The sequence below is a fragment of the Anthonomus grandis genome, chromosome 22 (genome assembly GCF_022605725.1).
Source record: "Anthonomus grandis grandis chromosome 22, icAntGran1.3, whole genome shotgun sequence".
NCBI lineage: Eukaryota > Metazoa > Arthropoda > Insecta > Coleoptera > Curculionidae > Anthonomus > Anthonomus grandis.
This window is the reverse complement of record NC_065567.1, coordinates 10739938-10753394: the sequence shown is the minus strand read 5'-3', so window position 1 is coordinate 10753394 and position 13457 is coordinate 10739938. Positions and strand designations below refer to the sequence as shown.

At 35.4% G+C, this 13457-nt stretch overlaps 2 protein-coding genes across 5 annotated transcripts in view; both read left to right on the top strand.

The window, feature by feature from the left end:
* LOC126748496 (plexin-A4) overlaps positions 1-13457 on the top strand; it is a 536890-nt gene that overhangs the window by 118246 nt on the left and 405187 nt on the right. The gene's annotated exons all lie outside the window — the stretch shown is intronic.
* Positions 5747-12238, top strand: LOC126748497 (uncharacterized). Its single transcript, XM_050457766.1, has 2 exons — positions 5747-6213; positions 6291-12238. Exon 2 carries the CDS (start codon positions 6728-6730, stop codon positions 11369-11371), a length of 4644 nt encoding a protein of 1547 aa, XP_050313723.1. The 5' UTR covers positions 5747-6213; positions 6291-6727; the 3' UTR covers positions 11372-12238.

Here is a 13457-nt window from a genome sequence, read left to right as displayed (position 1 = left end):
GCTACTCTTGTTAGAACCCGCTAGAATTAACCGTTACCAAAGATATTTCGTCGTTTAGTTTTTGATGCCGCACCGGAATAATAAAAAATTGCAATTAAATTTTTTGTGTTGTTACTTTTAAAGTTTGCAGGAAGATTTTTATAATTTAATGAGAAGCAATAATTTATTTAAAGTAATTTTGATTATTATATATTTTTAACAATTGTTCAAAATGACCTCCGTCAACATGAATACACATAGTAAAGTTACAAAGTACTCTTTGCATCAACCCCTCATCATTCTTTAGTATGTTGGCTGCATTTTGAATCCTCGTCCATAATTGCTCTAGAGTACACCATCGTTTTTAAATACCCCCATAAAAATTATCTAACGGAGTCGAGTCCAGTGAGCGTAGTGGTCAGTTTACAGGAGCGTCATTTCCTCTTCCAATCCACCTATCATGATATTGTTGATGCAAATAATTCCGAACATTTAAAGTGAAATCCAGTTAAGCACCATCATGCATGAACCACATATTTTGCCGAAGTTGTAATGGCCATTCTTCTAATAAATCTGGCAACGTATTTTATAAATGTTCTAAATAATTCACACCAGTTAGCCTTAGTGGTAAAATTACAGGACTGATTATAAAATTACAAATGATGCCCGCCCACACATTGACCCTAAGATCATGTTGAAAATGAGTTACTTAAGCCTTGGAATTCTTATCAGCGTAAACATGTTCATTATAAAAATTGGTTACACCACTTCTAGTAAGGCATGCTTCATCGGTAAACAAAATTTGCTTACCAAAATTTAAATTTTGCTGTTTGTTTTCATTGACAAATTGACAGAAGCCCAAACGTTGTTCAAAATTCATACGCAAAAGGTCTTGTACCTCTTGGATGTGGTATAGATAAAAAGGCTGTCCTTTCAATGTTCGTTGAACCACATCCGTAGATGCTCCTACTTCTAAACCTAAGCGTCTGGTGCTTAATGTAAGATCTTCATGGATTCTTTGCAAATTTTCATCCTCCATCTGAGGAGTTCTTATCATGCAGTGCCGTCCATAATTGACAGTTACAGGAGTAACACTACTGGTTTCGCAAAGGCGTCTCTTAGTAGCAGCAAATGTTTGATGATTTGGTATACGCCGATTTCGAAAGCTTTGCCCATATACCCTAACACTTTCCTGGTTATTTCCTTCACAATATCCAAAAACTAATAACATATCCGTATGATTTCTGCAAAACTGTATCTTTCAGACCTTTTAACAAATTAGAAGTTTAATTTTTACTAACAAGATTAAAACAATTTAATTATTTTCGCATTAGCAAATTCTCATTAATAAGCACTTATCGTACCAAATCAAACAATGCTTTTTTCTTCCGAACATATGGGTTATAACGAAAATTCTCCATCATTTAGCACTAATTAATGACTGAATTTCCTTACTAAAACTAAGAACTTAAAAAAAAATATTTTGGTGGAGTACGAAAGACTAAAAGTTGAAATATCTTGGGAACGATTAATTTTAGCGGCTTCTAACAAGAGTACCTTTTTTACTCAACAACGTTAGGGAAATTGTTTCATTTACAAGAAAAATAAAAACCAAACTTGCAAAAAAGTTATGACCATTTTACATTATCACCATCAGTGCAATATGGAGCGCGCTCTATCGGCCACAGTAAAAATATACTCATTTCTGAGTTCCTCATACCAAAAAACCCTTAGGAACCAATTTTCAAAGTATATGTCAAAAATGTTAAAAAAATTAAATAAAATCAATTTTTATTTTTAAAATTTAACACCCCATAACTAAGAAACGAAGCAACTTTGGACTAAGATAAGTTGCTTTAAATTGGCTTATTTTGATCTCATAAATATGTCCTAGGATTTTATGTATAGCCTTTTTAAGACACCCTGTGTTTAAGAATGAAAAATATTGTCATTCACGTGGCTGCCACAACTAGCCTTACATTCTATCAACCCAATTTTTCAGTATTTTTTCAATTGTTGGGCTTCAATGATTACACCAATTGGGTTTTGTAGGTCTTTATGCAAAATTCAGAGAAGTGCGAGAAATCTTTAATTTCTGAGAAGGATGACGAGTTGAGGTGGATGGATGTTCAGGCACATTTTGAGCAACAGCAGCAACGTTTTCGACGAGAGCTGATTTATCTACTAACGAACCATTTTGACGAACTCGTCCAACGCGTTGATCAACAAACTAGTTTGAAGTATAATGACTTCGATTCCTTTTTCCCAATTTCATACGGTTTGGGTTGAAGACTCTCCTTTGGAAGAAAGTTTTCAATATTTCTCTAACCGTTTTTCTCAAAGTTTGTTCTTAAAGGAAGAATGAGAGTTTTTCATAGACAGTACAACGTTTAATTTTACTTAAAAACTATCAGAGTATATTAGAAGCGTAGAGTATTACCAAATTGGGGCGTGATATGTTCCCTGATATTTGCACTGAAGTGAGCTGGTGCACCATCCAACTGTAGGCACATTTAATGCCTTACAAAGTCGGGAAGATGTTGGGTCAAGCGTGGAAAATCCTCTCTTAAGAAATTTAGAAAACTTCTCCAGTTACACGATTTTCAAAAAAGTGTGGACCAATGACAAAATGATATAGTATTCCATGCCAAACATGATGCTTCATCTGATGTGTTGAAAATTATTAACAAAAACTCGGTGGGAATTTTCTGTGTCGTAAAAATGAAAGATATGTCGGTTCATAAAACCATTTCTGTCGAACGTACATTCATCAGTGAAGAGCATAAATAACCGAAAAAAATCTCGTTTTCTGCTGCTTGAATTTGTGCCCATTGACAAGGTAATGATCGAATGGTTCTTTTAATTTGCTCAAAATTATCGCAGAATGTCGGTTATTAGGCAAACTTTCCGCCTAAATGCTTGAAGCCAAAAAACAGTTTCCAAGGCATTTATTTAACATAAATGAAAGTAAACATTATAATTGATATACGTCACACAACAAAGCATAAATAAATCATGGCCAAGTTTTTACTTGTAAGAAAAATTTTAAATGAGATAAGCATCAGGGATTGATAGTACTTGTTTTTACTACTATTATTTTATTATGGTTCTTACAGCTATTGATTTTTTGTTACTAAGTGATCAAAAAAAGTGTTGTTTTCCATCGTTAGTGTCGTAATGCGTATAAAAAAATGTGTCATTCTCTCTTTCAGAACAAATTTTGAGAAAACAGTTAAAGCTAAAGTCAAACTTGTATAAAAATAAATTTTGGAATTTCAAAGATAAAATGAATAGTTAAAAAAATATTCTATCGACAGCTATTAATAACTAACTAAACTAAAGAATATTCCAATGTTCAAATGCCTTTTCTGACATCGTGAAGATTTTGGGCCGAACAATAGCTTAGTAGTGAGTATGCGCTCCTCTGGCTCTGATAACTTCAGCACAACAACTGGGCATGCTCTTAATCAAATTTCTGATCAACTTTTGGGGTGGTTGTTCCCATTCTTGAACAAGAAGTTCGTCAAGTTGGTGTATGGTTTGCATAGGCTGCCGCTCCAATAAACTTCATCCCAATGTATCCCACAGATGTTCGATATGATTCAGATCTGGCCTGTTAGTCGGTCATGCCATAACTTCAATATTATGGTCATTAAAAAAAAATTGTTGTTATCTAGCCACGCGTGGCCTAGCATTCTCGTGTTGTAAATTGAAATCTGCTCCCATATTATCCGCAAAAGGAATCATGTGTGGTGTTAAAATTTCCTCTAAGTAACGTAATGCCGTTAAGAAACCGTTTGCAATTACCATTAAGTCGGTATGCCCATTTAAACATATACCAGCTCGTAACATAATAGACCCTCCGCCAAACCAAACAGTTTCTTGCACAGCAGAGTGGAAATACCGCTCACCTGTTCGTCGCCATACCCGAAGTTCATCGTTGTGATGTAAGCAGAATCTGGACTCATCCGTAAATAAAACAATACTCCATTGTGGTATTGTCAGAATTCTTCGAGCTCTTCGATGCTCTGCTGTTAAACGGCACTCTAACCAGCCTCCTAGCATGCAATTGAGACTGATGAAGTCTGTTACGTACTGTTTGATCAGAAATTCTGATTCCCGTTGTGGCTGCTAAACTAATTTTAAAACACTCGTGCAATAGTGGTTCGTTCCTTTATCGCCCACAGACTTAATAAACGGTCTTCTCGAGGTGCTGTGGCCCTTTGATGTTGAGTATAGGGCCTTCTTCTGATAATGCTATAAATTAAATACCGAATCCATACTCTGTTTATAGCAACCCGACTCACATTCAGAATTTCTGCGACTCTTCTTCTGGAATAACCTTCCTCAATTAATGTTACGGCCTTAGTGATTGCAACTTCATTTAGGTACACTCTACAGCGTATTCCTTTACCTAGCACATCAGTATTCCCTCTTTTAACAAAAAATGATAAAAACTGAAGCAAATTTTATATGCGCTGATAAGGAATTCTTAACATTAAAATGTCTAAATTTTTTTCTGAGGATATCCAGACAAAAAAAAAGTGTTCAGAACTCTACGAATAAGGCTGAAGTTTATACATTGTGATTGTAAAATTTTATTTTCGTTTAATTACAAAATACGTGGAATCTAAGCTTATGAAATAGCTTATATTTCAGTGTGGCTCCTTTTTCGTTTTGAGTAGTTTTCAAATGAGTCTATCCTAAACTTTAAAACTAGGAAAAAGCTTCCTGAAGTTCTCCCAATTATTCAGTATAATTTAGTAGTATATTTTCCATGTTTAGATCAGCAGGGACAATATCTCTTGCAGCGCATACAGAATAAAGGTTGTAGATTTATTTTTGCTTTAATGAAGATTGATCATGTTTCTGAACCTATTCAATCCTTGAAATGATTAAAGTTACCGTATTTATATAAGTTTCTCCTATCTACTTTATTATAAAATAATATATATATACAACAACTATAGACAACATGTCAATAGAGACACACTTTGAAGTCGTTGCGACTGAGATTGAAGCCTTGCAGGTTGTAGTTTTGAGCGTCTACAGATCTCCATCAAGTAAACTGGAAGTGTTCTTTCAGAGTCTTGATACAGTTCTAAATTTCTTATTCCATAGACGCAAACATACCTTTAATTATGGTGATTTTAATATAGATCTACTAGCGGATAACCTCATTTCAGCCGAGTTCACCCAACTTGTCAGCACATATGACTTTAAATTCCTGGTAAATAGCGCAACTAGAATCTCAAAAGCCACAAAAAGTAGTTGCCTTGATAATTGCATAACAAATTGTGCAATTAATTGTAAATGTACTCTATGGGACACTTAAATGTCAGATCATATGGCTATTACTAATACATATGAATCAATAAATGAAAGTACTGAAAACACCCACTCAACGGTCTTAGAGTTCAGACCGTATTGTGGAGAGAGATTTTCTCGCTGTGTTACTTCATTACTAAACGTTGACTAGTTGTTGGTACTTGATAATTGAAACGTTGACAATTCTTTTGAAATATTTCTCAATGTTCTAATGTCTATTATAGACTTTCATATTCCCAAAAAAACTAAAACAATTCTCACCAAAAATAAAGAAAAAAATGGTTTAATAATGAACTGAAGAGATTGAGAGATAACTTAAACTTCTTTTCTACCTTAAATAAACATAACAGTACTCTAGATCTCTCAGAATGGCTAAAAATTCGCATAAAGGAATATAAAACTAAAATAAAACAAGCGAGACACTCGTATTATTGTTAGCGAACTTTGCAAATGTTCCTCGTAAATAAACAGTTGTTGTGCGCACCCCGTAACGCGTAGTTTCGTAACCGGTTGTTGAGGGCGCCGCGCGTTAAAATGCTATCTGCTGATTGGTCCGCCTGCGTCGGAGAGTGATTCCCCTCGCGATAGTGAAGAGAAGGAGACAGACGATTAGCGGCGTAGGAAGACCACGCGTCGTTGTTACTTATCTAATCTAACCTTTTTTTTTGACTAACCTCACGCCACTTGCACGTGGCTGATCGAAGACTGGGGTTTTCTCTTTTAAAATTGAATAAACAAATCCTAAAGTTTTTTCACGCATTATATTTTCACGCTGCAACCCAAATTAACCAACATTTTGATCCTTCGAGTCGAATGAAAACGTACAAATACGTTTAAAAGTCGATGTGCCAGTGGAAAAAGTAGTGAAAGTGAAAACTTGAGAAGCAGCCAGCAGATACCTAAGAGGTTAGTTAACCAAATCATTTAAATAAAGCCAACCTTCGCCGTCTAAGTCGAGTCTCGAAACCTAAACGTAATCCTAGGGTTATAAGCTGAGATTTTTACCCAAAATTTGAATCACATTGTATTTGATTTCAAGTTAAACCTAAAAGCAAACCTGTTGCTTGTAGACTTTACATACCAGGCCCAATACCTACTTGGTGCTTTTTGTTTTGTTACATTTTACCCGAATTTTAATCTTTTAACCCTAAATAAACCCGAGAAATCAAAGGCTTGCTCAATTTAAATGAAATTCCAATTGATTTTGCTCTCGTTTTCTCATTTATTTGTAGTCTTTTATGCGCTTTATTATTATTGAAATAAAGTATAACCTTAACCAATTGATTTTACGCTATTAAATTCAGTCAAGCGTGTATATGACCAGCTCAATATTAATTTTTAGCCTCTAAAGTTGAACCTTTTTGCGCTTTTGTAAGTATAATATTTATAAATAAATATACAACATTACTCGTAGTAAACAATGGCTGAAGAATTAACTGCAGAACAGATTTTAGTTAAAGCTAAAGGTGAAATAAAGTTTTTGACATCAAAAAGAGGTCATCTTAAGGCATCTCTTACCCGATTTCAAAGATTTTTAGATGCATCTACCGAAACCCTAAGCTCACCAGATATAAAAGTTCAAATTGAAACCCGGTTACAAGCTGCTAAAACTAGTCTCAATGAATTTGAAAAAATTCAGTCAGGCATTGAAGATATTCATCTGAGGTATGATCTTCCTGAGGCAGAAGATCAGGATGATGTGCGAGCAGATTTCGAAGAAAAATATTTTTCCATTATATCCAAAGCCACCTTCATGCTTCAAAGCTTCACTCCCTTAAGTGTTCCCATACCCGAGAACATTCCATTAAGCTCAGAACCTATAAATAATGTAACTACACTTATGACTAAGCTCCCACCTATATCAATTCCTGAATTTTCAGGGTCTTATGAATCCTGGACTCAATTCTTTGAGACATTTGAATCCATAATAGATAAAAATCCTAGCCTTCCCAAGGTTCAAAAATTCTACTATTTGCAATCTGCTTTAAGAGGTGATGCTGCTCAAGTCATCAGTTCACTCACTGCCAGTGATGATAACTATACCATAGCATGGAAACTTCTTAAAGATAGATATCAAAACAAAAAAGCAATTACACATTCCCATATCAAAGCAATTTTTAACCTACCCATGATTAAAGAGGAAAATCATTCAAGCTTACGCAAATTCTTGGATAGCTTTCAAAAGCATTTTCGATGCCTTGAAAACTTAGGTGAAAAAGTGATCCACTGGGATACTATTTTAATTTATCTCTTATCCTCCAAACTAAGTCAAATTACCCGCAGAGAATGGGAAATTACATCTAAGAATATGGAGAACCCTACCATTTTAGATCTCACTAACTTTCTTACTGAGAGGTGTTATTTATTAGAGTCTATTGACTTCAAGATCTATAATAAACACGAGTCACAATCCTCCAAGCATGTTTCTATACACAAAACATTTGCCCATCCAGCTTTTGAAAATGTTTGTCCATTATGTAAGGCTAATCATTTTGTTTATAGTTGTAAAAAGTTTATAGATTTATCCATAAATGATCGGTATAGTGAGGCCAAACGACTCAAACTGTGCACTAACTGCCTGCGTCCAGGTCATCTTAACATGAATTGCAAATCGAAGCATTTCTGTAGGACTTGCAAACGCAACCACCATTCCTTGCTGCATCAGCTTGGAAGTCCTAGAACTTTCGAAGTTGCTGTAAATCCTAAATCTGATTTAGTTAGGCAAGCCAGTAACAATCAATCTCCTCAAACAGCCTTATACACTCAGTTAAGGGTGAACCCAGGTGCAAATCCAAATGACATCAATTCAACTTTGCCCAATCCTCATTCTAGCAATTCACTTTGCAACTCAAGAATTGTAAATTCTAATCAAGATATATTTGATAGAAATAGTACTTCATCACCTCATCAGCCATCTTCCTTAAATGTATTGCCAGATAATTCAAGAAATACTCCGGTATTCCACCAAGAAGAATGTCAAAATAATCCCATAACCAACTATAGTTTAGCCTGTGCTAATTCAAGCTCGAATAACTTTATATTGCTATCTACTGTTTTAATTCAAGTGTATGATGGGCACCAGACACGCATTCCTTGCAGAGCTCTCTTGGATAGCGGGTCTCAGTCCAATTTTATATCTAGAAGTTTATTCGATAAGCTAAGCCTCAAATGGGAAAAGATTAACATACCCGTATGTGGTATTAATCAAGGGACAACTTATATAAATAAAAGAACCATGTTGACTTTTCAAGATTTAAATCTAAACTATAAATTTAAAATCTCTGCCCTAGTAATCGATAAAATTACAGAAGAATGTCCTCAGCAGGTTATTGATATTTCTAAATTTCCCATTCCACATGACGTTCAGCTAGCAGATCCAACATTCTATCAACCTTCTGAGATAGACATACTTCTGGGTGCTAGTATATTCTATGAACTATTAGTTTCTGGCCAAATAAGACTCGGAAAGAATAATCCAATTCTCCAAAATACACTATTAGGATGGGTTGTCTCCGGACCCATATCAGCTCATCAAGATCAATTTTGTAAACCTATATCCTGTTTTTCTCTCAATAAAAATTTTGATATTGAATTAAAAAATTGTCTTGAGAAATTCTGGCATATAGAGGAACCTATTCACGAACCCAATAAATTATCACAAGAAGAACTTGACTGCGAATCTCATTTTGTTGAAACGGTTTCTCGTACTACTTCAGGTCGTTTTGAAGTCAGTCTTCCTTTTAAGAAGAATATTTCCCAAATAGGTTCTTCTCGGGAAATAGCAGAAAAAAGATTTTTTGCTATAGAAAGGAAATTTCTAAAGAATAAGGAATTTCATAGTTCCTACTCTCAATTTATTCAAGAATATGAGCTTTTAGGCCATATGTCAAAGGTTGATATCACTAAGGATTCCGCCTCGGTGCCTACATACTATCTGCCTCATCATGCTGTGGAAAAGCAGGATAGTACCACCACTAAATTGAGAGTGGTATTTGATGCCTCAGCCAAATCGACCACAGGTATATCTCTAAATGACTCCCTTATGGTCGGCCCCACTATTCAAATGGATCTGTTTTCTATCATCATCAGATTTCGTGAACATAATTACGTTCTTACAGGAGATCTTGCCAAAATGTACAGGCAAATTTTGGTGAAACCCTGTGAGAGAAATTTTCAACGGATAGTCTGGAGGGGCTCTCCCGATAGTGATTTACAACACTTCCAATTAAACACCGTAACTTACGGTACTGCAAGTGCTTCATTTTTATCTACTAGATGTTTAAAGCAAGTATCCCTTGACAAAAAAACCTCATTTCCCAATGAAAGTCGTATCATAGCCCATGATTTTTACGTTGATGACGCCCTCACAGGAAGTAATGATCTGAATGAACTCGTAAAAATAAAATCCAATTTAATTTCGATTTTTCAAGAATACGGTTTCGAACTTAGAAAACTTGCTTCTAATAACCCCACTGTATTATCTGATATTCCTGACAATGGGTCTATAGAGTATGTAATTAATGAGGGATCAAGCAGTAAAACATTAGGAATTTCATGGAATTCTCCAAAGGACCAATTTGTATACTCGTCAAATCTAAAAAATATACCTGATGTCTTAGTGACTAAACGCTCCATTCTTGCCGCAATATCAACAATATTTGACCCACTGGGTCTTTTAGGACCTATAATAATACAAGGAAAAATTCTAATACAAAAACTATGGCTACTTAAAATATCTTGGGATGAACCTGTTCCCAGTGATTTTCACAAAATCTGGTTGAATTTTTCTAATCAGCTTGCAAAAGCGAATACCTTTAATATACCTAGACAAGTTACAATTAAAAATCCTCTAAGGGTTCAAATACATGGGTTTTCTGATGCGTCAATAAACGCTTATGGTGCATGCATGTATGTCCGTTCCGAAGATGCAGATGGAAATATCCACTGCAACTTACTTTGTGGAAAATCTCGTGTAGCCCCCCTCAAAGCTGTTTCTTTACCCAGGTTGGAACTCTGTGGCGCTCTGTTGCTCGTAAAACTTGTAAAAAAGGTTACTAAGATTCTTAATTATCCCATATCGGAAATTTTCTATTGGACCGATTCCTCTATAGTACTGTGCTGGTTAAGCTTAGAACCTCGCAGCTTAAAAACATTTGTGTGTAATAGAATTGCCGAAATTCAGCAACTATCTGATGCAGGCAATTGGTACCATATTGTTTCATCTCAGAATCCTGCTGATATTATATCGCGGGGCATGACTCCTACTGATCTCAAAAATAATATCCTTTGGTGGCATGGACCTCAATACTTAAAAAAACCAGAAAAGTATTGGCCCACAGGCAAACATATCTCAAATTTTGCGCGTCAAGCCCGTGAAATATCCGAAATCCCTGAAATTAACCCAAAATCCTTTGTTTTTATCGCAAACCCAAATATTGACTTTGTCACCAATATTTGTTCAAGATTTTCTTCGTACCCCAAGCTAATTAATGTTGTAGCATATTGTCGAAGATTCCTTCATAACCTAAAAAACAAAGCTCAAAGAATTACTGGACATTTGTCACCAAATGAAATTTCCCAGAGTACTTCTTGCCTTATTAAGCTTATCCAAGCTGATAGATTTCCTGAAGAAATATTTGAATTGGAACACAACCGTGGTGTTAAAGCCAGAAGTAAACTTAGCACGCTTAATCCTTTTCTCGACCGCTCTAAAATTCTACGAGTAGGTGGTCGATTAAGTCATGCGAATATAGACTTTGACTATAAACACCCTATTGTACTTCCTCATAACCATCCGTTCACCGAGCTAGTTGTTACCCACGAACATGTCAAAAACTTACATCCCGGTAGTCAAACAACCCTATCCTTTGTAAGGCAACAGTTTTGGCCACTAAAAGGAAAACCTTTAATTAAACGAATCATCGAGCTACATCCTGGCAGTGACAGTACTGTGCGTGTAGTAAGTGTTCGTACAAACAATGGTGTCGTCAAACGTGCAGTAAATAAATTGTGCCCGCTACCTATTAAATGTGCCCAGGTCGGTTATAATAATACCCTGAATTGACGTTATTAACGCTATGTATACCTTTGCTTACTGCAAAACTGTCATTATATTAACTATTATGTAAGTAGAAATAATTATGTATAATTTTTAATTTTTATTCTGCAAGTAAAAGAGTGATATGTTAAACTATAACCCATATACAGTCCACTTTTGTCTTTTCTCTTTTGCTTTTAATATATTAATTTCTATCTTTCTCCTATTTAATTGTTATTTCTACATGAAGTATGTAAAATTTTATTTGTTTTATTGAGTATGTTTATGCTTTTCTTCATGTGAAATAAAACATGTCAATTTATTTTTAATCCGCACAGAATGCCTAATATAATTTATAAATTTCTCTGTTATTTGAAATTTTGTTGGTAAGGTCATATGCTAGAAATTTTGCACTTAACTTTATGACTATTACTGATTTTGTACTATTATTTAAGCCTATATTAGTTCTAAGCTTTTGTATCATTGTACCCCCAGTCTCGAATTGAGGTTCTTTATATTGGTATTTTAAGTTTAGATATATTGAAAGTTATCGGGAACTTCCAAGGGCGGCGGTATGTTAGCGAACTTTGCAAATGTTCCTCGTAAATAAACAGTTGTTGTGCGCACCCCGTAACGCGTAGTTTCGTAACCGGTTGTTGAGGGCGCCGCGCGTTAAAATGCTATCTGCTGATTGGTCCGCCTGCGTCGGAGAGTGATTCCCCTCGCGATAGTGAAGAGAAGGAGACAGACGATTAGCGGCGTAGGAAGACCACGCGTCGTTGTTACTTATCTAATCTAACCTTTTTTTTTGACTAACCTCACGCCACTTGCACGTGGCTGATCGAAGACTGGGGTTTTCTCTTTTAAAATTGAATAAACAAATCCTAAAGTTTTTTCACGCATTATATTTTCACGCTGCAACCCAAATTAACCAACAATTATACAAACAAAATACGAAATAGTCATAACAAATCCAAAACCATCTGGAACATCATTAAAGAAACAAAAAATAATGATTCTAGTAATTCGAAATGTAATCTAGCTCTCGCTGAGTTTAATAAATTCTTTGTGAATATAGCTGACTCAATTACAAATACACTGCAAAAATCTAATGACCCTGTACAGTTTACAGCAAAATATGTACATAACAATTCAACGGTATTTCTCTCACCAGTTACCGAAATAGAGGTCATTGATCTTTTAAAAAGTTTAAGTGGTAGTTCTGCTCAAGACATCTTTGGTTTGAGCAATAAAATATTGAAACAACTTGCAAATGGTTTGGCCCTGCCACTATCTCTAATAATAAACAAATGTTTCTCATCTGGTACATTTCCACAAACGCTTAAAATAAGTAAAGTTGTTCCTATATTTAAAAAGGGTAATATGGATGATCCAGGAAATCATCGACCCATATCAATAATACCGATATTATCCAAGCCCATTGAGCTCTGTCTAAACCAACGTCTCATATCTTATTTTGATAAACCTAATTTACTTTCACCAGCGCAGTTTGGCTTTCGAAAAGGAAGCTCCACTGCTGGTGCACTCAGGGTAATGGTAGACTACCTGGTTGATGCATTTGAGGGGGGCAAGACAGTGGGTGCAGTTTTCTGCGACCTCTTAAAAGCGTTCGACTGTATTTCGCATATTATTTTGTTGAGCAAGTTGGATTTTTATGGTAGCCGGGGTATTTGCCTGGAACTTATCCAGTCCTACCTTTGTGAGCGTCAGCAGATGGTGACTTGTGGAGGAAGAACATCCTCCATACTTCCAATAACAGCAGGGGTGCCTCAGGGATCAATCTTTGTTCCTCTTCTGTTTTTACTTTATGTAAATGAATAACCCGCCCACTTCTCAGAGGTGACGTCTGTACAATATGTGGATGACACAACTCTTCTCAGTCGACATTCAGATCTGATTTCCCTACAGAATGGAACTAGTGCAACACTTCACAAGTTAAAAGCAAGGTTTGCTGACAATAATCTATGTTTGAATTTAAATAAAACAGAGGTGGTTAATTTCTCTTTAAGGGAAAGACATCAGAGAATAGACGCGATCAAATTTCTGGTTGTTTATCTAGATAATAAATTATCATGGAAGAGCCATATAATAG